Source organism: Pygocentrus nattereri, chromosome 11, assembly GCF_015220715.1.
Source record: "Pygocentrus nattereri isolate fPygNat1 chromosome 11, fPygNat1.pri, whole genome shotgun sequence".
Lineage (NCBI taxonomy): Eukaryota > Metazoa > Chordata > Actinopteri > Characiformes > Serrasalmidae > Pygocentrus > Pygocentrus nattereri.
The window spans coordinates 24,246,038-24,269,673 of NC_051221.1; the positions used below are offsets into that span (position 1 = coordinate 24,246,038).

At 38.8% G+C, this 23,636-nt stretch overlaps 3 protein-coding genes across 6 annotated transcripts; 2 read left to right on the forward strand and 1 right to left on the reverse strand.

The window, feature by feature from the left end:
• The first annotated feature begins 9,259 nt into the window (after positions 1 to 9,259).
• On the forward strand, positions 9,260 to 13,067 carry snx20 (sorting nexin 20). 3 transcript variants are annotated; one of them, XM_037542604.1, is made up of 4 exons: positions 9,260 to 9,380; positions 9,676 to 9,810; positions 9,900 to 10,048; positions 11,896 to 13,067. In XM_037542604.1, exons 2-4 carry the CDS (start codon positions 9,708 to 9,710, stop codon positions 12,562 to 12,564), a joined length of 921 nt encoding a protein of 306 aa, XP_037398501.1. In that variant the 5' UTR covers positions 9,260 to 9,380; positions 9,676 to 9,707; the 3' UTR covers positions 12,565 to 13,067. The 3 variants fall into 3 exon arrangements, with proteins under 3 accessions (XP_037398501.1, XP_037398500.1, XP_017555486.1); XM_037542603.1 differs by having other exon boundaries at positions 9,333 to 9,380; positions 9,623 to 9,810; XM_017699997.2 differs by lacking the exon at positions 9,260 to 9,380 and having other exon boundaries at positions 9,570 to 9,810.
• A 1,938-nt stretch (positions 13,068 to 15,005) lies between these two features.
• Positions 15,006 to 16,880, forward strand: mphosph6 (M-phase phosphoprotein 6). The gene is made up of 5 exons (XM_017700040.2): positions 15,006 to 15,191; positions 15,712 to 15,824; positions 15,962 to 16,052; positions 16,144 to 16,250; positions 16,331 to 16,880. Exons 1-5 carry the CDS (start codon positions 15,141 to 15,143, stop codon positions 16,470 to 16,472), a joined length of 504 nt encoding a protein of 167 aa, XP_017555529.1. The 5' UTR covers positions 15,006 to 15,140; the 3' UTR covers positions 16,473 to 16,880.
• On the reverse strand, positions 16,556 to 22,165 carry hsd17b2 (hydroxysteroid (17-beta) dehydrogenase 2). Of its 2 annotated transcripts, XM_017700038.2 has the most exons (5): positions 21,709 to 22,165; positions 19,623 to 19,835; positions 18,976 to 19,161; positions 17,472 to 17,609; positions 16,556 to 17,240 (listed from the first exon to the last, which is right to left on the reverse strand). In XM_017700038.2, exons 1-5 carry the CDS (start codon positions 21,965 to 21,967, stop codon positions 16,900 to 16,902), a joined length of 1,137 nt encoding a protein of 378 aa, XP_017555527.2. In that variant the 5' UTR covers positions 21,968 to 22,165; the 3' UTR covers positions 16,556 to 16,899. The 2 variants fall into 2 exon arrangements, with proteins under 2 accessions (XP_017555527.2, XP_017555528.2); XM_017700039.2 differs by lacking the exon at positions 18,976 to 19,161.
• Between the last annotated feature and the right edge of the window lie 1,471 nt (positions 22,166 to 23,636).

The following is a 23,636-nucleotide window of genomic DNA, read 5'->3' on the forward strand; positions in this document are numbered from 1 at the left end:
CTTCAAAAGAATATTAAAATTGTGCAGCACAATTGCATAAAAAAGAATATCTGCCTGAAAGACATGGTATTTATGGTAATTAAACAAGTATGTTTAATTTCTACTGACCAAAATGTGGACAACGAATGAAATTTTATCATCTTCAGCTCTTTGCTACCTTCAGTATTCTCACTGATGAATGTCAGAATCATTCTGCTTTTACAGGTAGTGAGGTTCAACTCTCATGCATAAAGGTCACATTACAATGGGAAATATCAAACACATAATATACTCTCCTCCACATCTGACATGCTCTTAAGCAGAAGGACAGTGTAGAGGACTGTGTCCATTAAATAATTGTTTGAACCCTCCTTTGCTGATGTGGAGGGATAATAAGGAAAAACAAAGAAGAGTGTGTGTGTGTGTGTGTGTGTGTGTGTGTGTGTGTGTGTGTGTGTGTGTGTGTGTGTGTGTGTGTGTGTGTGTGTGTGTTTGTGTGCAGGGAGACCTATCCATGTGTGTTAAATGGCAGAGCTGATTAGGTTATGACAGCTGGTGCTCAGTAGGAGAGAAGAGGCCATGAGATATGATCTCCAACTGCACAGAGATGACGATGGAGATACAGAGCAGATAGATATCAACCTCTGATTTAGACAGTGAAGTCATTATTTTGTTTGCTATTAATAATTCACATTTTACCATCAACTGATGTTAGTTTCAGTTACTTGGTTAAATGTACTCAAGTGCACCTTTTTCTAGTATTTAATTTTTTCCCTTGAGATTCACTTCAGTCATTAATTTTAGCATCACCATTTTCCAAACTGTCTTTATCCCTTAAATCTTGACAAGCTGTTTTGTTATTGCTCCTTTAAGACTAATATGATAAAAGAGCTATGTTTTGACTAGCTGCCCTGTATTGTGCCTCATTCAAAAATCAATCCAGGCTGAAACACTCCTTATAACTTCAGAGTGAATGGGCGGGGCTAAACTGCTCTAGGCTGATATATGCAAATATGTTGATTTTCATGACATCATGAACACAATAAAATCAGAAGTTGTTTTTGCAGCTTAGTTTCTTAAAATATGGACTGGGGACTGAATGGTATTTTTTGAAACTTTAACATACTTCATCAAACTTACATTTGTCAAAACAGCTGACAGTTAGTTTCCCCTTACACAGTTTTTTTACTTTTTGTTTTTTAGAGAGGTGCTTTTACTTTACTTGATTTATTATTTTACAAGTGTAACAGTGCTTTTGCTTGCGTGTGGGTTAAGACTACTCTTTACACCTTAAATAATGAATAATTAATGTATTAAGGAGCCCATATCATGGAAAACCAATTTTCCTCACATTCCTTAAATAAAAAATGAGTTTGATGTAAAATGTAAACATTATTTTTCTTAAGTTTTGATGTGTATGAAGTGTTCACTCCCCAGTCCATACTGTCCATATATGAAAACTAAGCTACGAACATGGCCTGTGTCTAATTCATTCTGGGAAGTCATTGAAGCCCATGCATTTGCATATATTCACTTGTTCACTCTAGAGGTTTGGCTCTGCTTATTCTCACTGAAGTTCTAAGGACTGCTTTTTGAATAAGCACGATGCATCTGTACAGGGGCCATTTGCATATATCATTCTTAAAGGTACATTAACATAAACTGCCTGTTTAATTCTAAGAGATAAACAGAGGTTGGAAAGATTTCATGTAAAATTTTATTATGATTTTACTCGTAGCCCTAAAAGAAAAATAAAGAAAAAAGAAAAATGTGGAGGTTTCAAGGTTAGATGCCATGTATTTAAGTCAAAATTAACCCTAATAGGTCAGGTAACTACGATGTAGTTTAGCTAGCTAGTCAGTGAGTGATTCGTTGTATTTATCGACATTAAATAGGTCATTCCACTTGGTTAGAACTGATAGGAATGAAAACAACACATCTCTGCTTCTATAGTATAGAGCAGGTCACAGAGCTATTATCTCTCAATGTTCACGTTAGTAACATATTTCAGAAGTATGACCATAGTGTTTATTATAATAAAATTTAACAGGCATTTTCAGCAAGATAACTAACTGCACACAAGAAATAAAATTGTCTCTCTGTTATTACAACAACTGTGGTTGTGTTCAGCTATTTGGATTGTTGTAAATGCACCACTAATGCAAAATACACAGCTTTACCTGCTATGACATCCAGTGTCTGGGAGATCTACATTATCATATGTGTGAATAAGTGTTCCCTTTTGTCAAAGTGACAATGCCATATCGATGAGGATTCGCTTTCACATAAACATCCCCAGGAGGGACAGTGAAGCTTCCTATGACCAAAGGTGGTCATAGCTCTCAGGTCCCACCTGACAATGATGGTAATGCATGTGTGGATGATTCTTCCTTCAGGGGATGGTGGGGCTCCTGTCCATCTGAATAATGCTCAACCTTTGTCATCATGCGCTCATATCATACACTCCACACCTGCTCTCCTCTTCCTCACCAACACGATCTTTGCCTCTATACATGTTAATAAACCCTTATGATATGCCTTTGGCCAGGGTCTGCGTTTCTGGTGGGTTCCTTCACCACCACATCTGTTTGTTTGTGTGGAGACCTCTACATTTTCACACTGACTTCAACTAAACTGCTGTGACTGCTTTTCATTTTGGATTAAGTATTGTAGCCTCAAATGTGCTCTAGGATTATCTAATGCAGGTACAAAAGATGACGTTTTGTAGTACTTGGAAGGGGTTTGAGACATTGTATTCGGCAGTCAAGGTTAAGTGTAGTTACACAAGCAGTGCAGACCGCTCAGGGCCCACACCACAGAAAGCTAAATTTGAAAAATATAAAATTATTATAGAGCACTTCATCATGAAGAGATTCTTTAAACTTTAAAAGGTTCTTTGACTCAGACATCTCATTTATGGAAATGCTTATTTAAAGAACCATTCATTGTGGCTCTTTACAGAACCAAAAGGTGTTCTAAGATACCTTTGTAGCAACTTAATTTGAAAGAGTTTAGACAGACACACTCACTTCCACAAATGCTCTGATGTGGGTGTCCCACACAAACGCAATAGAAGAGACCACATCACAGCAAACACCATGAGCCATTTCCCTTTACAGTGGAAGTCACCTTCCTGTCCTTTTTCTCTGCCATGGTAACCCTGCTGCCCCTCTTCGTTGGAGTAAGGGGAGGTTGTTGAAAAGGACAGTGGTTCTAGTTATCCCACACAGCACTATGTTTTGTCCCAGAGCAGTTAGGACAGTAGAGTGGCAGGAAAAGGTGCTGGAGCAGTAAGGCCTGCAGAATGAGGCTCAGCAGGACAATCCTTAGCATACACTGCACAGTGGACTCTTCAATCAAACTGAAAAAAAGAGAGGCATTGAGTTTACTTCATTCAGCTGTGTACATCATGGATAAAATACATTGCATCAACACATATTAATGAAAAAGATCCATACTAATACTACAGGGATTGTTGCCAGTTCTGCCAACACCATACATTAAATTCTGACAATTACTATAGTTTACAAATTAAGTCAAAGCAAATCAAATCACATTTATTGTCACATCAACTTGTGCACAGGTGTGCAGGTGAGTGAAAATCTCAGGTGCCTAGTCCCTTGCACAAAATACAAACACATTAATATACACTACTCTTGCACTGTTTTCCAAGTATACAGTTTTTATAGTAAGTCTGGAAAATAAAAACCTATAATTTATACAAATGTACACATTTTCATAAGAGCAGGATACTAAACCAATATTCTAGATTTGTACAAAACAGAACTACAAGAACATCATTTGGAGTATCAGGGATGGTGTAATGCAGAGCAAGGTAGCGGACGCATGTGCGGAGGTAAGCGACTTTTATTGAGGGCAAATCCTCAAATCATGGTCAAAACAGTCCAAGGTCATTACTAAGCATTATTGTTGGAGTGTGGGGAACTGCTGAAGACTCTTGTGCACAGGGGCCTTGTTAGACCATGATCCATTTCTGTGAAAAAGAAAATTACCATAGATTTATTATGCAGTTCTGTTGAAATCTTCAGCACTGTTGCAGTTTCTTACAGCATTTCCACAGATGTTGTTTTGTAAGACATGAATACAATTAAAGCAAGTAAAATTAAAGCACCACTTCTTTTCCAGAGTACCACCATCCTTCTGAGGCACAACAGAGCACAAACACCTAATGAGTTATGAGTGACAGTGAGGTAGCATAATGCTTTATGAAATATGACTAAACATGAACAGCAGAAGTGCATTATCATAATGAACATTTAAAAATGGTTATTCGGTTTTATCTCTCTTGATTTGTATTGGTGTGTCATCCTTCAGCGTCATGATGACTTACAATGACAAACGCACAGTGTCACATGTCCCTGACATACCTATTATCAGCACTTGGCAATATAAACATGCAAATATACTTTGCTTGAACTTTACAATCTGTCTCACAGGGCTATTCATCTCCTTACAGCACTTATTTGCATGAGTAGAGTAAGTCATGCATCATCTGAACGTCATTTTTGAGACCAAATATTAATCAATTTTAGTGTCGTGGACTGCTTGACCCACAGCGGATGGCTGTAATGCTGCCCAGATGATTCACAGTAGCTGAGCTGATGTACATATTCACGCTGCCGCAGGATTCATATATTAATGCAACAAAGCATCAGAACTCAATAAAGCCTTACTGGCAACCCTTTATCATATAAAGACCCAGACACACACTCACTCTATATCAGCTCAGTGCATACATTAGCACCAACCTAACAGCTTTTGAAAAACAATGTTTCTATAGAAGCATATACCCATCATTAAGTCTTTCAGATTCAGATTCAGATTCCTTTATTGATCCCAGGGGGAAATTGCAGTTCTTACAGTTGCAGCCATTTATGTAAAAATAAACACTTTACTAATAATTTAAGACAATATAGAGAATTTTCAGTATGTACACCAGATTTAAGTACTTAACCAGATTTAAGGTACGCTATCGGTAGAATGTTTGGACAGTTCTAACTGAATGTGCATTTTTCATAATAATTAAAACACTTTGAACGAAAGGTTTTAAGAAAAAACCATGCTACAGATGATGAAAATCCAAGGCAAGTCAACACTATGGGTCTGAAAGGATGTGTGGCTGTTAAAAAGATGATATTAGACAAGGAAATAAACAATAAAGAACAAAAATCGCATATATGTTGGAAAAGCATCTTGAGAGAACGGCAATAGTGTATGAAGCTGCATCAAGATGAATCTTAAAACATACATTTGAGTTGTTTAACATATTTTTGGTCTCCGCATAACTCTGTATTTTTGAAGTCTTCACTATTATTCTAAAAAGAGAAAAACAGTAAAAATAAGGACAGATGTTTTAGTTCATTTCAAAAGATTCAAAAACAGTGCAATCGGACTGAAGTTTTCAGTAAAAAAAAATGCAACATTGTTCTTGTCATTAAGCCAATTTATGAAAATAGAACTTTCACCCCTCACCTCATATTGTCTCTGGATATTTTAAGATTGTAATAAATAAATAAATACAGCAGACTTAATGCGAGGCATTGTAAAGAAAACATTTTTTTAGATTTACTATTATTTTACCATTATCAACATCACTTTTAAATCTCCGATGTAGTAGGTTCACTGTACATTTTGAATAAATACATAAATAAACAAATAAATGCAAACTGAATAAACATTGCAGCATTACTTTATATTTTTCTTCTTTTACACAGTTTGGACTCTCCTCTGCACTTGACTCTTTAACAAAAACACAGCTGGCTTGTTTTCACATCCTCTGACTGGCGTGTTGACCTCATATTGTCAGTGATGTCATCACGAGAATATCACACTGAGCCGTGTTCCAGCAGGCTGCTGCACGATGAAGCATTGAACTCTGGGAGATGCTGCAGATGATCTATGAATTCTCCTCATCGTCATACCCTGCACACCCTGGTACACTATTGTTCACAAATTATGTGTAAGGCAGCTGGTTGCTATGATAATCCCAGGATAACTGATGAGCCTTTGTGTGACCATTTGTAGCATGTGCTGTTTGTGAGCTAGTATGTGACAATGACAGAGTGTGTGGAGCAGAATGTAACGCTGATATTTCTGTGTGTCAGTACGCAGAGGTTAAATCGTATTTGTGTGTATGCTAGTGGATGTATAGTTTAGTGGGTGTGGCTCACGGCCCTTATACGCTAAGAACCATCTCTATGTTCTTTAAACTTTTAGATGCCAAATGGAATGAAAAGGGTCTTTGGAGTGATGCGCTGTGAAGAAGAGCTTGTGGTTTCCTAAAAAACTTTCAATTGAAGGTTATTTAAAGGGGAATTCCACTGATTTTTAACATTTCTGCATAATAAAATTGTCAAGATGTAAACAGAGCCGTTCAGAGAGGTTTAATGTGAAATGTTCTGTTCTAGAGAATCTTATTAACACGGGTAGCAAAACGATCTAAAGTGTTTAAAGCCTCTAAAGCTTTCATGACAAAGCTTTTTTTCTGATTTGCCATTATTTTCCTATTTCTAACATCATCAATATTTGGCAGATTCACCGGTCATTTTAGATAGTAAACAGTAAAACAGCTATAACAGTAGTTTGGCCCCTGGTTCGTATCATCACCACCACTTGAAGGAAATAAGTTTCTTCCCAATTAACCATTCACATTAAACCTGCTGAATGACTTTGTTTACAGTTCAGCGACTGAATTACAAAGATATTTTGAAACATCTGTGAAATTCATCTTCAACGTGTGAAGAAAACATAGAGTAAAATTTCTACAGCACTTAAAAGTTTTTACCTAGAACCATATATCTAAAGCAAGAACCATCGAGGAACCTTTATTTTTAAGCATGGCAGCACAAGGCTAACCCCTGTGAGTTATATACAAGCTGCCTATCAAACTTGGGCATTGCTGTTATAATGTGTATGCACCCCAAATCACATCACATCCATACCACACATCTGCATAACAAAAGAGACTAAAGGCGGATAGAAGCATAAGAAATGTTTTACCTGAAGGACAGAAAATTGAATGAAGATATCAATAAAGGACTGAGAGTGTCTACTTTAAATTATTCTGGCTTTTTGAAAGGCAAACAAAAGTTGCAGATGGAAATCACACGTGGGGGGTTGGGGTCAGTAATGCAACAGTGCTAAAACAGCTTATTAGGTATCAGCTAACAATGTGGCCAGGAGACCATGAAGACGCCGTATTTGTTCAGCACCAGTCAAGCCTTACATTGGTTAATTACTCTCATATCACTGGGTGACACATCATTTGGTTTCTGTTTCAAGCAGAATTGCTATAAAGTCATCTTATTTCAGACTCTTATTTGCTATCAGCGAGAGGATGATGATAGTGTTGTCACACTGAATGGTGTCTGTTACCTACAAACCTACAGGCCACAGCAGGCTAGAAAGTGAAGGTCGTTGAAACAAACATAGTTTACATATAAAATTTAGAGCTAAAACTAATAGTATTTGCTGTGATTTAGATATTTTGTAAGTTATTTAGAATGGAACATGACCGTTTTGATAAAGAACAAAGAGATGATCTATTTCTTTGATTCATTTTTTTTCAGATGTTTCATCGATGCTTCAGTTTGATATTTGTATGAGGACAGATGAAGTCAGTGTTCTCAAAGCTCATGCTTTCTACAAATCAGACCAAATGTGAGATGTAATTGATCACTGAATATTGAGAAAATACAAAAAGGTTTGGGAATTTTTGTTCTGGTTGAGACACAAACACAGTCTGCTCTGTTATTTCCTCCATGTGTGGCAATAGTACTGTACATTTCAATGATAAATCCTATTAGCAATTCAGCTGAAGGACCAAGCACCACAATGAGACAGTAGTGCATCTCACAGCTGGCACGGACAGAGAGCTCCAGCCAGCCTCTGGAGAACAAAACGGGAATTATGCCCTGAACAAAAGAAAATGTATGTTTCAAAACTAATAAATAAATGCCAAGCACCAGCCTGCCACGTCAAACAATGGAGCGAATTAAAAATAGTTGCTTGATGCCATTGTTCTCTGGGCAGGGTCGGGTTATGTGCTTATGGCCGTATGAATGAGTGGGGCTGAGAATCACAGAGATGCTCTTGTCTGATACAGTGGTGCATGCCCTCCCCCCAACTTACACACACATCTCACTATGATTCACACTCATTCTCATCTGTGCCCAACAGCGACCTGATGGCAAAGTTTAGAGTGGAAAAACTGCACATCATAGCAAGTTTAGGAGTTTAGGTGGGGTCAGCTTTGGCCATTATCACAGTCATGAAATCCTTGAATAATCCTCACAACTTTTCTCTTGTTTTGTTAAACAGCTGCTGTTATTTTCAGTCAAATGTTGTGTTACTAAGGAAAAAAAAACATATTTTACTGTTTATTTGAGTAACAATACTAAGTATTGTTGGAACTGAGCTACATCCTTTTAATGCCGCTCTTGATGAGGAAAGCTAAAAACCATAGACTTACCGTTGTTACTAACCTTAAAATATGATAATAAATATTAAACATGAATAAAAAAGAATAATAAACACTGAACAAAACTTTGTATCTACATTTTTATCATTTTTCAGGTTTTTGCAAAATTTGAAAATGTCCTGTTGTGTTCTAGGGTGGTCTGAATATGCTCGTTAAATTTCTGACAATTGGCCCATTTTGAAAAGTTGTAACGGTATATACAGCACTTTGTTGTGAAGCAACAAAAACAAAGCTGTGCAACCATAGAGTATTTGAGCACATTCCAGAAGTTAAAAACAGGAAATTCTTCCTAACGGTTTAGCTGTCTGCACTGAGCACTGATGCCTGTCGATAGTCGTGTGCTGTCATCAGCAAACAGCTGAGGAACTGTTCAAATGTGTCTATGCATCTCTATCTAAACAATGCTTCTGTACTACACTCTACAGCAAACAGCACAGCTCCATCTAGTGGACAACACTGACCATACATTAAGGTCAAACAGAGTTGTGCAAAAGACCAGTTGTGCATGGTAGAATGTATATGTCCTCAACTATATCTGTGACTGTTAGTTTCCTTTCTAAGTGTTTCAGTCAGATAAATAATGAGAATGCAAACCAGTGATGACATGGAGGGATTTCTGAAAGCTGAGAAGAAGTCAAACACTCCCTCTTTTAGGTTTCAGTTCCTCCTAAGCAAACTTTCAACCTTTGCCAAAGAGACAAAGCTTTACACTGTGGGCCGTGCTGTAGAAAATAATGTAGAGCTGTAGAGTACAAATAGTAATTTATTAAATTTAGCCATTTTAATGCCATAATTTTCTGTAAATTCAGCTCCAGCTTACAAATCCTGCACTGGCCTCTGCATAGCACTTCACTGCAGTATGTGAGAGGCCGCTACCCCAAGCTAACATCTCCTCACACAGGTAATGAAGCTTTTTCATCAAGTTTGTTTTTGTTGTAGCAGTACTATAGTGTATAGACCGTTTGGTTTTACATTTTAACCTGTTCTGTCTTTTTCTACATACTTCTACATCCTGCTTTCAGCTCACTTCCTCTAACAGGGCAAATTATAGCCACATGATGAGGAAGTGCAATATGTCACCACACATAAATAGATGATTTGTAGTCATATCTTGCTTAACTGCGCAATTGTGTCTGGGTGCAGGTTCAAAACAAATGACTTAGTGTTGATTGTGGATGAAACGTCTTCTTTGCAAGAACAAAACAGTGAACATAGAGAGGTTGTTGTCATGGATTCAGATTCCCCGCTGCTACACCTGAGGACTGATGGTGAAAGAGGAAGCAGTAACACACATTCTGATGAACCTGAGCACCAACAGGAGCCACCATTAGGTACTGGTCAGTGCTGTCTGTTATACAGAATGGTTTCTGTGAGTGTAAGTTCCTTAATTCATCCAAATCTGTTTCCTTCATGGCTGTAGGAGCTTCTCCAGGAATCAGCGCCTCCTGTCTGACCACAGCTGAGCTTCAGCAGCACTGGAGGGCAGTGAAACAGGAGATCAGATGCATTAAACTGCTGTTTGAGATCCCATCTGCCCGTACCATAGAGCAAGCCTCATCCAAATACGTGGTGAGTAAATGGACCAAGCAGATGTATTCCTTCTCATTCTCAGCACAAATGCACTTCTCATACAGTTATACTTAATGGAACCGAACTGAATACTGTCATAGAATTGCAAGCACATTTCTGTTTGGTCCATTCATTATGAAATGTTAAGAGGTTTTGATATGTTACTGTCCCTGTCTTGTCCTGTCTTAGACATACACATATGCAGTACTGTTAAAAGGTTTGGATTCATTTGCCATAATTTTGTTATTTTATGCACAATAATAGCATACACAATATAGATTTTATAACATTTTTATTAAAAAGTGTTATATTCAATAAGAAGTGTTTAATTTTATGACATCTCTGAACAAGTAATATACTGATATTGTAACATAATATACTGTAATTATCCTTTTATCTGATTTTGTCAGATTGTCTGCCTTGGGATTTGATCTCTGCTTTTGAAATATGATGGGTTTTGTAGACTAATTATAATATATCTTAATTCCCAATGCTACACAACTTTCTCAGTCATTGTAGAATATTTTCCAGCTCCTCTTACAGCTCCCACTAATGGTGTGAAACCTGAATTTCAAGAAAAGACATGAATTAGAATAGTTCTTTGCATTTATTTGTTAATAAATTTGTTTTATCTTATTAATAATACAAACTTTTGAACAGCGATCTCAAGCTTTTGAATGGTAGAGTACCAAGTATATTGAACTACCTAATAATACACACAATCATACATGCTTACTCCACTAATTTTGTGAGGGGTTTTTGTGGAGTTTTTAGTTGTACATTTGCTTAATGTCTCACTGCAGTTTTCCCTCAGAGACTTTATGAGTGCTTATTTAAACAGAAACGTTGCTGCTTGAAATAAAGCTGCAGATTGATCTATCTTGATGTAACAGTGAATGTTTGTTTGTTATTTGTTTTATTGCCTGAGAAACTTATCCAAAATCAGGCACATGCTAACTGTACAAGATGCTGAGATCATTTGTTCATTCAATAACAATTGTATTAGATTTCTGTAATGTGTTACTGATTGTCCTGCTGTCTCTGTAAACTGAATATAACTAATTCAGAATGTAGCAGCCTGTATGCTTTCCAGGAAGGTCTTTTTAAGTTTACATTGGCTTCTTCTTAAGTTCTATTTTGACAACAAGGTATTGGTCATGACATTTAAAGCCCTTGATGGTCTAGCATATCTGACTGACCTGTTGAAGCATTATACCATATCCAGACAACTTCTTCTTACTGCAAACACCTAGCATCACTTACAGCTCAGGTGCTGGAAGATAGTTTTCTTAGAAATTTTCTGATCTTTTGAATAGCAAAATATTAGAAAGCTTGATAGGTGTTTTAGAATCCTGATGAAAAACATTTGTTTAGACTAACATATGCCCATATTCTTTATGCATAAATGAAGAATAAAGAAAAGAAATCAGACTGTCACTGGACAGAAGCATTTAGATTAACCAGTGATAACTCATGACTACTGTTAGACGGTTATTAGAGTAACAAATAAGAAACATGTCAATGAAAGTCCTGTTAGAAGCATGTCGCAGTAAAACTGAGAGTTAAGTCCATAAATATCAGAGACCGCTGTTTGAAGTCTGCCTTGGTTATACGTTAATTTGAATATGTAAAGAACTAAGCATATTGTGTGTCGGATAAAACGTCTGTTATTAAACAGCTCCAATTTGGGTTTTTGTAACTCAACTGTGAAGTGTTGTAACCAAAATAAAGTGTGTATTATTATTATTATTATTGTTGTTGTTGTTGTTGTTGTTGTTGTTGTTGTTATTATTAGTGGTGGTGGTAGTAGTATTTAGTAGTTATTCAGTTTGTGCTATCTGTTACAGGTCTACCAGATTGTGGTGATCAGGTCAGGCAGTTATGACCGTGAGCGTGTGGCCATTGAGCGCCGCTACTCAGATTTCTTCCACCTCCACCAGCAGCTGCTGCAGGACTTCAGCGAGGAGCTGGAGGAGGTCATGCTGCCCAAAAAGAAGTTGGTGGGAAATTTCTCAGAGGAGAACATTTCTGAGCGGCGTGTGGCCCTCTGTGACTACCTCACCCAGCTCTATGCCCGCCGCTATATACGGCGCACACGTGCTTTTATAGCGTTCTTCACACACCCTGAGCTGAAGACCGCCTACGATCTGCTCCGTGGAGGTCGTTTCTCTCAAGCCCTGGAGGTCCTGGAGAAAGCATTGGTGCTTCAGAGAAAACTGTCTACTCATGACCAGGCTCTGCTCGTGCCCACTCTGTGCGCACTGGTGGTGTGCCAGAGAGACCTGGGGGATATTCATGATGCTTTTCAGACTGGCCATATGGCCCTGCCAGCAGTGAGGCGCTATGGGTTCACCCGCTATCGTGCCCCTTTGCTGGAGGCCATGGTGGATCTGGGTTATAAGTTAGAGCACCCTGTGGCTCAGTTACAAGAAGAACTGATCAAAGTGCAGAACTCACCACATGGACCAGTGTCACTGGTGTCGCTGAAGGAGCTTGTGGTACAAGAGTTTACATGATCTACCAAGTTTATAATAAGCATGTTTAACTAAGTCTTCAACATACAGGTCTTGCTGCCGTTTATGAATAAATTACCAGTGTCTCTGAATTTCAGTAACTTATTATCTTACCTGTATTTTGTATATATACTGATGTATGAATTAATGTATTTGATGATGTACATGGCCTGTAGAAATACCCATACCACACAACAACATTTTGTTGTTACTATTGGAATTATTTATAACTTACATGCTTTGCTTCCCATTCGCATTCTCTTGAACTGAATTCACAGTAAACAGTAAACATTCACAGTTGTGATGTTTACACTAAATCATTTCATCATAAGGGTAAAGGCAAAACATTGGCATATTTAACCTGGTCATAGACTGAAAGAATCACACTCAGAAACACTCAGAATCACACATTATAACACTTGCTGTAGAATTATAACTATAGCAGCTTACAAAATAATCTATCTACACCATGTGGACAAAAGTATTAAGACATCTTACTCACTGAATTCTGGTGTTTCATTCAGTCAAATTTCCACAGTTGTACAAAATAACACCTAGCCATGCAATCTGCCTTTACAAACGTTTGTGGGCCATTCTAAAGAGCTCAATGAATTTGACCGTGGTACATGGTTGGTTGCAGCCCAACCAAATCAAGTCAGGCTTTATTGTGATTTTAGCAATATACAACTACACAGTGAAACAAAACAACATTCCTCCAGGGCCGTGGTGCAACACAGGAACACAAATGTGAGACAATACAATATACATAGTGCAGACAATACAGTACAATAAATAAATACAAAAGACTAAACAGGACACAGGCAGTACATGTTACTGAGTGTATGTGAAGTTATGCAAAGGAGGACATAACATACTATGACATATTAGCAGCTTAGCAGATAGCCTAGCATATATGAGCATAGCAGTCATCAAGGTAGCAACCAGAGCAGCAAAATAGATTTTGCAGTATGCAGTATTTGGTTGATATAGTAATATATGCAAAAATGCAGTCATGTACTGTTCTGGAAATAAAATGTGCAAAAAAAGCAAGAATTCAGATCGACAGTCATGTCAAATGAAGTGTTTCAGTGAAATTGTAAAATAGAAAAAAATATGTTTTTACAGTGTTCCATAATTTGGACTTGCAAGAAGTGGGGAGTCAGTTAGTCCCACATTGTTATGTATGTGTGTGTGTGTGTGTGTGAGAGAGAGAGAGAGAGAGAGAGAGAGAGAGAGAGAGAGAGAGAGAGAGTAATAGGATGCCACCATTGCAACAAGTCAGTTCACAAACTTCTTCCCTATTAGATATTCCATGATAAACTGTGAGTTGTATTACTTAAAAGTGAAAGCGTTTAGGAACCACAGCAACTCAAGACCATGTAAAGTTGCAGAGCAGGGTTGCCGAGTGCTGAGGCACATTACAGTTGCCAACACTCTGCTGACTCCATGACTACAGAGTTCCAAATCTCCTCTGGCATTAACATCAGCAGAAAACTGTGCACCAGGAGCTTCATGAGGTGTTTCCATGGCTGAGCAGCTGTATGCAAGATTTACATCACCAAGCATTAGATGAAGTGGTAGAAACCTGTTCTGTGGAGTGGCCGAATACAGTCTGGCAGTCTGCTGGACGATTCTGGGTGTGGCAAAAGCCAGAAGAACTATAGGGTTATTGGCCTAGGCTCCTTAGCGCCAGTGAAAGAAAATCTTAATGTTTCAGCACATCAAGACATTTTAAACAACTGTACCCCCATATTAATACATAAGGATTTAGATTAGGACGTTTAGACGTCACTGCAATGGCACTTCGTGTCCTCTTATTTATCTCTGCTGCTGTACTGAACCAGTGCCCCCACTATATCACCACTAACACGTCACTTTATACATGTCACTTTATATATTACCAGTATTAAGATGTACACCTTCTACCTCGTACTCATGCTGCTGTGGTTCATGCTGCTGTTATTTGCACCCAGTTTATTTGCACCTTCTATTTATTATTTATGTTACTTTGAGAGTTAACTGGACCGTGAGTACAATGTTTCGTTCCACCTCATGTACCACATGTGATGCGAATGACAATAAAGCCTCATCTTATCTCATCTTATCTCATCTCATCTTATCTTATCTTATCTTATCTTATCTTATCTTATCTTATCTTATCTTATCTTATCTTATCTTATCTATCAAAAGTGCCTATAGGTCTAATGTGTAGGCATATCAATACTTTTGTATAGTGTACCTACATTTGAAAATCAACAGGAGAAGCCATGCGAACAAGAATAACGGAAAGTCATATCACTATTATCACTATGAAGAAATCGACGTGTCGCCGCCTCCAGATCACTTTCATACGGCGCACACGTCTTAGAACGCAGCAGACATGAGCAATCGCTACACTGTTGAACGTGCGATTACTCGCGTCTTGTAGGCGGAGCTGAACATGCGCAGTATTTACGAGCAGCATGTTGGCGTGAGTGCAGTTAGCTTAGCTTGCCGTTGCTGAAACACGAAGCGCACACGCAGTCTTGGGTACATTGTTTAAGCTTGACTGCAGTGAAACAGGGTCAAAAAGCGCTAAAATGGCAAATGACGGTTCGACGAAACTATCTAAAAACCTCCTGCGGATGAAGGTGAGTTAGTTCTGCCCTGCGAGTCTGGAGTCTAACCAGCTCAGTTAGCACGGTTTCAGAGTCAGAGAACTCTGAGTCACACTTAAAAGATGGTCCTTCAAGGGTTCTTTAGTAAAGCCAGTGGTTAAGTTTAGAACCGTGTCATGCTGAAAAGGTTCTTTGCATGCTGTATATGGTTCTCTATGGCACCGAAATGTGTTTTTCTGTTGGTACGACGTCAGGTTTGTAACAATAACAGAGCCCATGTTGGTGTTATACAGAATCATGTTGAAAAAAGTTGTATACACAACCATGTAACTACAACACATTCTCCATCAGTATGAAGAACTATTTCACCATGCAAAGAACCATTTAAGCATGAAAAGGTTCTGCATAGAAAAATTCCCTTTCTTAAAGGACCCTCGAAGAACTCTCTAAGTGTGCAGCTCCAGCACTGCTTCAGATTTACAGGTTCTCAAAGCAGAAATGCTGTATTTTCTTGTCTAGTTTCACAGTTGCATGACTGTTTGTTTTCCCCCAGTTTATGCAAAGAGGCCTTGATGCAGAGGTAAAGAAACAGCTTGAGGAAGAAGAGAAGAGGATTATAAGTGATGAGCACTGGTATTTGGACCTGCCTGAACTTAAAGCCAAAGAGTACGATTTCACATTTTGCACATGATGGTCTTGCAGTAGTCTTTGTTTTCTGTACCTTGTATGCACCTTTCCTAGTTTCTACACCATTTGTGAACATTCATACAAAGCTGGGTCCTCAAAGCTGTATCTCTGTATAGATGCTACATTGTTGAAGAAAGAAGTTATATTCCATGTGAAGACTTGGTTTATGGAAGGATGTCATTTAAGGGATTCAATCCTGATGTTGAGGTAGTCCTGTTTACGTGGTCCCATTTTTCTTTTTTTTTGTTGGTGATATTCATGATGTTTCTTATTCATTATCTTGTTGAATGCTTTGCAGAAGCTGATGGTTCTAATGAACGTTCCAAAAGAGAGAGAGAAAGATGAGGAGGAAGATGACATGACAAGAATGGACACCGATATTACAGATGAGGATATGGCTAGAAGGTAAAAGTAGTATGCAGTTGCTTAAGGTAATTAGCTTGCACTGGCTTTGGATGTATAAGCCTTTTTTTTCTTTTGAACAGATATGGAAGCTTGGTTGAGAGCATGAAAAGAAGATTTGCCAAGAAAAGGGAACGTTCCTCTCTCCAGGACAGTCTGGAAGATGTCAACCGTAACGTTGTACCATCACAGCCAAAGAAAACTTTCTTAAAGCCCAAGGACTGATACATTTTTATTGTATTATATACAGTGTACAAAGTGGTCCTTTTCATACACAGAGGATTTTAAAGATGTACAGTTTTTTTTTGTTTGTTTACATTCATTTGTAGTAACAAAAGTGCTGTAAAATGGCAGCAGAAACCTGGATGTCATACATCCCTATTTTTAAGTGAAAAGCACATGTTAAAAGTTGTACAGTCTAAACATTCTGATGTGTGAGCTTCCTTTAGATGAATGTGCCACACAATCACAGATGGTTACAGTTAAAATCTTAAATCCAGTACACTTGATTTTGATTTATGTAGGGTGCATCTATTGAACAGACTTGCAGTATTTTCATGGTTTGATGTTGGATGGTAGTGGTGTATTGTTCTAACGTGAATGAGAACATGATAAAATTTAACATTTACATCAGATCCATATAAAGTGTGCATTATTTAGAAACCACTCCTGCTGGTTTTACTCTGTTATACCTAGTTATTTTTGAAAAAACCAAGTCAAATAGCCAGGTTGGGCAGAACATGTGGAGGAGTGAAAGAGACACAGCGGATGGTCCTGGACGATAAAAGCCTCTGGGTCTTTCTGCAAACAGGGCATGCGTTATAGCATCCAGAACAGGTGTGGTATCGGTGCTGCCTGCTGTGGTCAATGCGCTTAAACGTCTCTGCAAGGAGCAGATATACTCCTCCCCGTATGCCTCTCTTACTTCTTGGATCAGAGAACTGAGGATCTCCTTCTCAATTTTACTCCATTCCTCTTCATTGCCTAGAATGTCTGAAGGGTAAAATATTTGAGATAAAATATTAAGTATGTTTTGAATATTTTGATTTTTTTTTTTTTTTTTAAATCACACTCAACAAACCATAAAGGTAATGATAGGCCATTTCTCTTATCAATAAAGTCTAATGAAAATTCATGGACAAAAATGAAACATGGTTATGTTGTAGTTGTGATAAACTAAAATGTAAAGTATTTCTGTCTGTTTTAAGATGGTCCAACACTCACTAGTCCTGAAACACCCAGGCTGAATAATGGCCACTTTGACTCCCCATTGGGACAGTTCCTGCCTCAGTACTCCAGAGTAGGCAGTCAAGGCTGCTTTAGATGATCCATATGCAGCAAAGCCAGGGAAAGGAACCTCTCCTAAAGAATGAATGAACTGTCAATACTAGAGTAGATATTTGGTTTGAAATATAGTAGCAGTGGATGTTTACATTTGACCGATAATTCAAGCCTGTATTTGTTGATTTGTTTGTTTTAAGCCAGAAGAGCAGAACATTTAGGCCAAACAGGAATACAGTACTGAAATGTCTGCACTCATTTTAATGCCTCTGTAACTCTAAACGTACTAGCCCATAAAACAAACAGTAAAAAATAAACCTAAGAGCGCAGCACTGCCTCATAAATTTTTTTTAGGCAGCCAGGCCTTTGAACTGTATAGGAGTAGTAAATCAAGCAGATTGGACTTGTGTAATTTTGAAGCTGTTTTGCCACTCAGCTGAAGAACTTAATTAGTTTTAATAAAGGTTACAAAAGCAAAGAATCTACAGTCTATAGGGCTGCTGATCTGCCTTCTGACTGTTTAAAGGATTTTCTTGTGTATATGACACAAGCTTCAGTTTTGAAACTGTTTCTCAGTATTTTCTCATTTCTCAAGAATGAGATTCTCAAGAAAAAAATAACCCTACCATGCTCGGTCATATTCCAACTCAATAAACAACAGAATTGAAAAAAGGCAGTTCAGGAAGTAACAAATGTGTTACCTAACAGAAACTTTAAAAACAACGACAAATAACCCACATAGTAGCTGATATTCAAGCTACATCCTACGCATAGCTGGAAAAAGCCTGTATGTCCACATTACCCTTTTGTAACACTGAGCAAATGAAAAACACCAGACTTCTGAATTGAAGTCAAGCACAAATCTAATTCTTACAAAAAAGGTGAGGTGCCTAAAAGAGTCTAAATAAATAATAGCCCACCATATAAAAACCCACTTGAGTGTTCCTGCTAGACACTTTCTTACTGCATGTAACAGTGATCCAGAATGTGTCATGATTAAAGGCCTTGAAACTGCTGAAAAACATTCAACGCACTGCAGACATTGTGCTATATGCAGTATTCTTCCATTTTCAGCAGTGCTTTACTGACAATTCTGATACTATTCAGTCTTGATAGAGTGCCCTGGAGTACACAGAGCAGTGTGACTGCTGTTGTTTTCATGTTAATGGTATTTACACCAAAGCACTGTTAACTAAATTGGGCTGTTAGTGAGGCAGGAATGGCTTGAGGGCCACCATGTAAAACTCTAAATATGTAAATTCAATTTCAATAACTTACCACTAAAAATCACAATATTCCAAAACATGTTTTACTGAAGGCTGCTTTGTGGAGCAGAACTGTTTAGTTACAGTAGTTCCTTTAGTTTAGATTTTTTAATGTAATTCACCAGAACCTCGTATGAAAATGATCAAAAGAAACAAATGCCATTAAAAGTAAAATAATGTACCTCCAACACTGGATACATTGACAATTCTTCCTTTTGTTTGTCGTATCAATGGCAGGAAAGCTAGAGTCATCTCCACCCCAGCAATGAAATTAACATCCAGGATTTTTCTTAATATTCTCAGTGGAAGAATTTCCGCATCACACACAAAGCCAGTCACTCCTGCGTTGTTTACCAGTCCCCAAAGACCTGATCACGAGAGATAACAACTCATGCCTCACTGTATTGTTTGTTTTGTATTCTATGATACCTGCAGTTGAAGTCATATGCACCTTTTTGCAGCCTCAGAAATGCACTAGTCTTTTGACTTCATATATTGTTGGAATACTACACATATGAATCCAGAAATCCAAGGCTGACAAACTCTTGTACTCCTGTGTACAGTTGATCTTTACCTTTTTGGCCTCACTCCAGGAGGCTTGTTTTTCATACATTCAGTGTTGCGGAACAAGGTCATCAGACATGAGTTAAACAGGCAATAAAAGCATAATGCAGTTTTACAAGTTACCTTATGACTGAGCAAACTGCTTGAACTGCTTTTGTCTTTTTTTTTTTTTGTCTTGGACACATCCTGAATTTTCACTCATGCAACAAACAACTGTGTGTTACAAACCAGTTCTTTACTTGTGTCATGGTGCTTTCTTTGTTACCTGTCTCTCCTGTTTGGCTCTTGATAAACTGCAGAGTTTTAGAGATTTGGTTGGTGTCTGTGATGTCCAGCTGCAGGACTGTAAGTTGTGGAGATGAAACTCTCCTGAGCTCCTGTGCTCCGGCACCATTCTCCTTCAGCACCCCAGCGTACACCTTCACCCCTGCCCTGTCCAGCAGCTTAGCAAGATTGTGGCCAAACCCTGAGTCACAACCTGGTCCAGGCATGATCAAAAGAATTTTAAAAGAATTATTCTTGCCACAATCAGGGCCTTCTTTTCCATCACATACCTTTCCATTTTACTCTACATAGTGCTATATCACAATGCTTTTCGGAGCATATTATGGTATCAGAGATCTTACAAAACTGATATAACTTGCTTTAAATCCACTGTTTTGTTCTATTTTCTTGACTTAAAATTACAGCAAAGAGAACTTTACATAGTATTGAAACATTAACCAGACAGACACCACATTTCCAAAAAGAACAGGTACAATGTATTACATTTCAAGCATTTTCAATCACATTTCAGTGTATTTCATTTCAGGTTCAAAATGATCAATAAAGTTATATGAAGACTAATATCACAGTATGACAATATCACGGTATATCGATAAAGTCAACATATTGCCCAGCTACATGTATATATAGTGACCTAAAATGAATATTGCATGAAAAATCTATCCTAAAGATTCATATATGTTATTTTAATACAAATCAGGAGCAAGAGGAAATATGCTAAGAGCAGAAATTTTGCACCAGATATTAGTGTGTAGGAAAAACAAACCTGTGTGCTATACACCAGTGCTTCAAATAACATATATGTGTGTAAGTATTTTTATATATAAAATGACCTAACAGACACTCCATTTCCATCTAAGAGTTAGTACAACCCCAATTCCAATGAAGTTGGGACGTTGTGTAAAACATAAATAAAAGCAGAATGCAATGATTTGTAAGTCCTTTTCAACCTATATTCAATCGAATGCACTACAAAGACAAGATATTTAATGTTCAAATGGATAAACTTTATTGTTTTTTGCAAATTTTCGCTCATTTTGAATTTAATGCCTGTAACACGTTCCAAAGAAGTTGGCTCAGGAACACTTCAGAAAACCATTGTCAGTTCACTGTGTCACACGTCGCTCCATCTACAATTACAAGTTAAAACTCTGCCATGCAAAAAGAAAGCCAAATATCAACAACACCCAGAAACTATTCTGCTATTCGGACTATTCTGGGCCCGAGCTCATCTGAGATGGACTAATGCAAAGTGGAAAAGTGTCCTGTGGTCTGACGAGTCCACATTTCAGATTGTTTTTGGAAATAATGGACGTCGTGTCCTCTGGGCCAAAGAGGAAAAGGACTGTCCAGATTATTATCAGCACAAAGTTCAAAAGCCAGCATCTCTGATGGTATGAGGGTGTGTTAGTGCCCATGGCCTGGGTATGTTGCACATCTGTGAAGGCACCATTAATGCTGAAAGGTACATGCAGGTTTTGGAGCAACATATGCTGCCATCCAAGCAACATCTATTTCAGGGACGTCCTGCTTATTTCAGCAAGACAATGCCAACCCACATTCTGCACGTGTTACAACAGCGTGGCTTCGTAGTAAAAGAGTGCGGGTACTAGACTGGCCTGCCTGCAGTCCAGACCTGTCTCCCATTGAAAATGTGTGGCGCATTATGAAGCACAAAATACAACAACGGAGACGCCGGACTGTCGAGCAGCTGAAGTTGTACATCAAGTAAGAATGGGAAACAATTCCACCTACAAAGCTTCAACAATTAGTGTCCTCAGTTCCCAAACGCTTATTGAGTGTTGTTAAAAGGAAAGGTGATGTCACACAGTGGTAAACACGCCCCTGTCCCAACTTCTTTGGAACGTGTTGCAGGTATCAAATTCAAAATGAGTGAATATTTGCAAAAAACAATAAAGTTTATCCTTTTGAACATTAAATATCTTGTCTTTGTAGTGTATCCAATTAAATATAGGTTGAAAAAGATTAGCAAATTATGGTATTCTGTTTTTATTTATGTTTTACACAACGTCCCAACTTCATTGGAATTGGAGTTGTATCGTTACCTGTGATCAGCACTGATTTGCCCTGTGCTGACAGCAGAAGCTCCTGTCTCCCTGCAGTGCAGTGGATCACAGTGTAGCCCACACTCAGAAGCGCCAATATGAAGCATCCAGCCGGGATCACACAGCACAGCAGCACCCCAACGACCATCAGCCCCGCTGACCTCCCACCTCTGCCCCAGAGCAGCAGCACTGCAGCACTGGTAGCTATCATCAACACACACAGCGGACAGAGCCACACTTCACTCGCACCTTCCTCCATTCCTACAGGACACTGACCAAGACTGAGAAAGCCACTGTGCCCATGCAGTCTAATGAGTTACAGGAAGTGTGCTTTCTCCTCTTATCTGACAAATTCCTCTGCTAGGTGGATTTCCCGTTTGTCCAATCTAAGATCTAATCGAGCTTGAACCACGCCTTTCACACAGCAGCACCAATCCGCATTCAGGATCTGAGCAGGGCTGGAAAGGTTCTTCAGGTTGATGACCGCTGATGGAGGTTACACGTTCAGAAGTGTCTACTTTAAAGTGTATAGACTTCACAGAAAAGCCTGGGACGAGTTTGAGTCCCAGAACTAATCATCCAGCTGAGAGTGCCTGACCTCATTAACCCCCACACGTCGTTACGTACGTGCAGTACGGCCTGGACGTGCCGTGCTATCCCGGTTAGGGCAAGGATGCTGCAGCAGCCACGTCTTTTCCTTGTCCACACACAAAACACGAAGAAAGTCGCACTACATCAAAACTAGCCACTGCGGAGCCCTGCTTGTGACCTCTCGTATTAGGCAATGCGATCATTAAGCCTTGACCACAGCTTAATAAGGCATGATCTCGTTCCTACGTCTTGCTAAGTCGCGGCCACGCATTAGAATCTCGTTCCTACGCGTTAGTACAACGTAGGCAATCATTATTTTTACTTCTATAGGAAATAAAACCCGCTAGTGACATCCTATATAAATAAAAATAATGTGTGGCCACGATTTAGTAAAGCGTGGGAATGAGATGATTAAGTCATGGCCATGATTTAATCATCTCATTCCCACACCTTAGTAAGTCGTGGTCATGCATTAGGATCTCATTCCCACGCATTACTTTTATTTATAGAGGATGTCACCAGTGGGGCTCTGTACTGTATGGATCCTGTATGAATAAAAATGTGGCAAGTACTTAGTAAGGCATGGGAACAAGATAATTAAGTCGTAAAAAGTAATGTGTGGTCAGGATTAGTAAGGCATGGGAATGACATCCTAATGTCTGGCTACGACTTGGTAAGGCATGATCTCGTTTCCACGCCTTACTAAGTGGTTACCATGCATTAGGATCTCGTTTCCTCGCGTTAATAAGGCATGGCAACGGCTTATATTTATTTATGTGGGAGGTCACCAGCAGGGCTCTGTAGCAGTGGTCCGTAGGCCACCTCTTCGTGGCTACTTATTTTTTCAGTAGTTTTCTCAAACTTGGTCTTTTTCAGCTCGTCAGTCTGCACTTGCTGCTGCTCGTCTCTCTCCGCTTTTTAAGGCCAGTAGTGGAACCTACAGAGGGCAGTATCATCGCTGTACAGACGTCCTCCTGCACGAAGTTCGGGCACCGCCTTCCTGTGCCGCGGCCGTCGTTGGTGGTCGTTGGTCAGGACCCCCACAGAGCAGGTATTATTGAGCTGGTGGATCATTCTCAGCACTGCAGTGACACTGACGTGGTGGTGGCGTCTTAGTGTAATGTTGGGCAGGTATGAGTGGCTCACCATATATGCAGAAAAGGATGGACCATAGACTGTAATTGTAGAACTACAAAGTGCACCTATATGGTAAGGTGACCTGATAAACAGACAGTAGTTATAGAAACCACATATATTGTCTCACTGAGGGAGAGGATGGAGTTAATGTAACTTTCTGGTGGACTACACTTTGGGCAGCCCAAGTTTAGAATGCTGCC

Coding starts and splice junctions, on each gene's coding strand:
- snx20 (XM_017699997.2), top strand. CDS start 9,573: ATGATTTGTAGTCATATCTTGCTTAACTGCGCAATTGTGTCTGGGTGC. Junction 9,811..9,899: donor CCAACAGGAGCCACCATTAG/GTACTGGTCAGT, acceptor TCATGGCTGTAG/GAGCTTCTCCAGGAATCAGC. Junction 10,049..11,895: donor AAGCCTCATCCAAATACGTG/GTGAGTAAATGG, acceptor TATCTGTTACAG/GTCTACCAGATTGTGGTGAT.
- mphosph6 (XM_017700040.2), top strand. CDS start 15,141: ATGGCAAATGACGGTTCGACGAAACTATCTAAAAACCTCCTGCGGATG. Junction 16,053..16,143: donor GATTCAATCCTGATGTTGAG/GTAGTCCTGTTT, acceptor AATGCTTTGCAG/AAGCTGATGGTTCTAATGAA. Junction 16,251..16,330: donor GATGAGGATATGGCTAGAAG/GTAAAAGTAGTA, acceptor TCTTTTGAACAG/ATATGGAAGCTTGGTTGAGA.
- hsd17b2 (XM_017700038.2), bottom strand. CDS start 21,967: ATGGAGGAAGGTGCGAGTGAAGTGTGGCTCTGTCCGCTGTGTGTGTTG. Junction 17,610..18,975: donor CAATGTATCCAGTGTTGGAG/GTACATTATTTT, acceptor TTCATTCTTTAG/GAGAGGTTCCTTTCCCTGGC. Junction 17,241..17,471: donor GCCTGGGTGTTTCAGGACTA/GTGAGTGTTGGA, acceptor TTTACCCTTCAG/ACATTCTAGGCAATGAAGAG.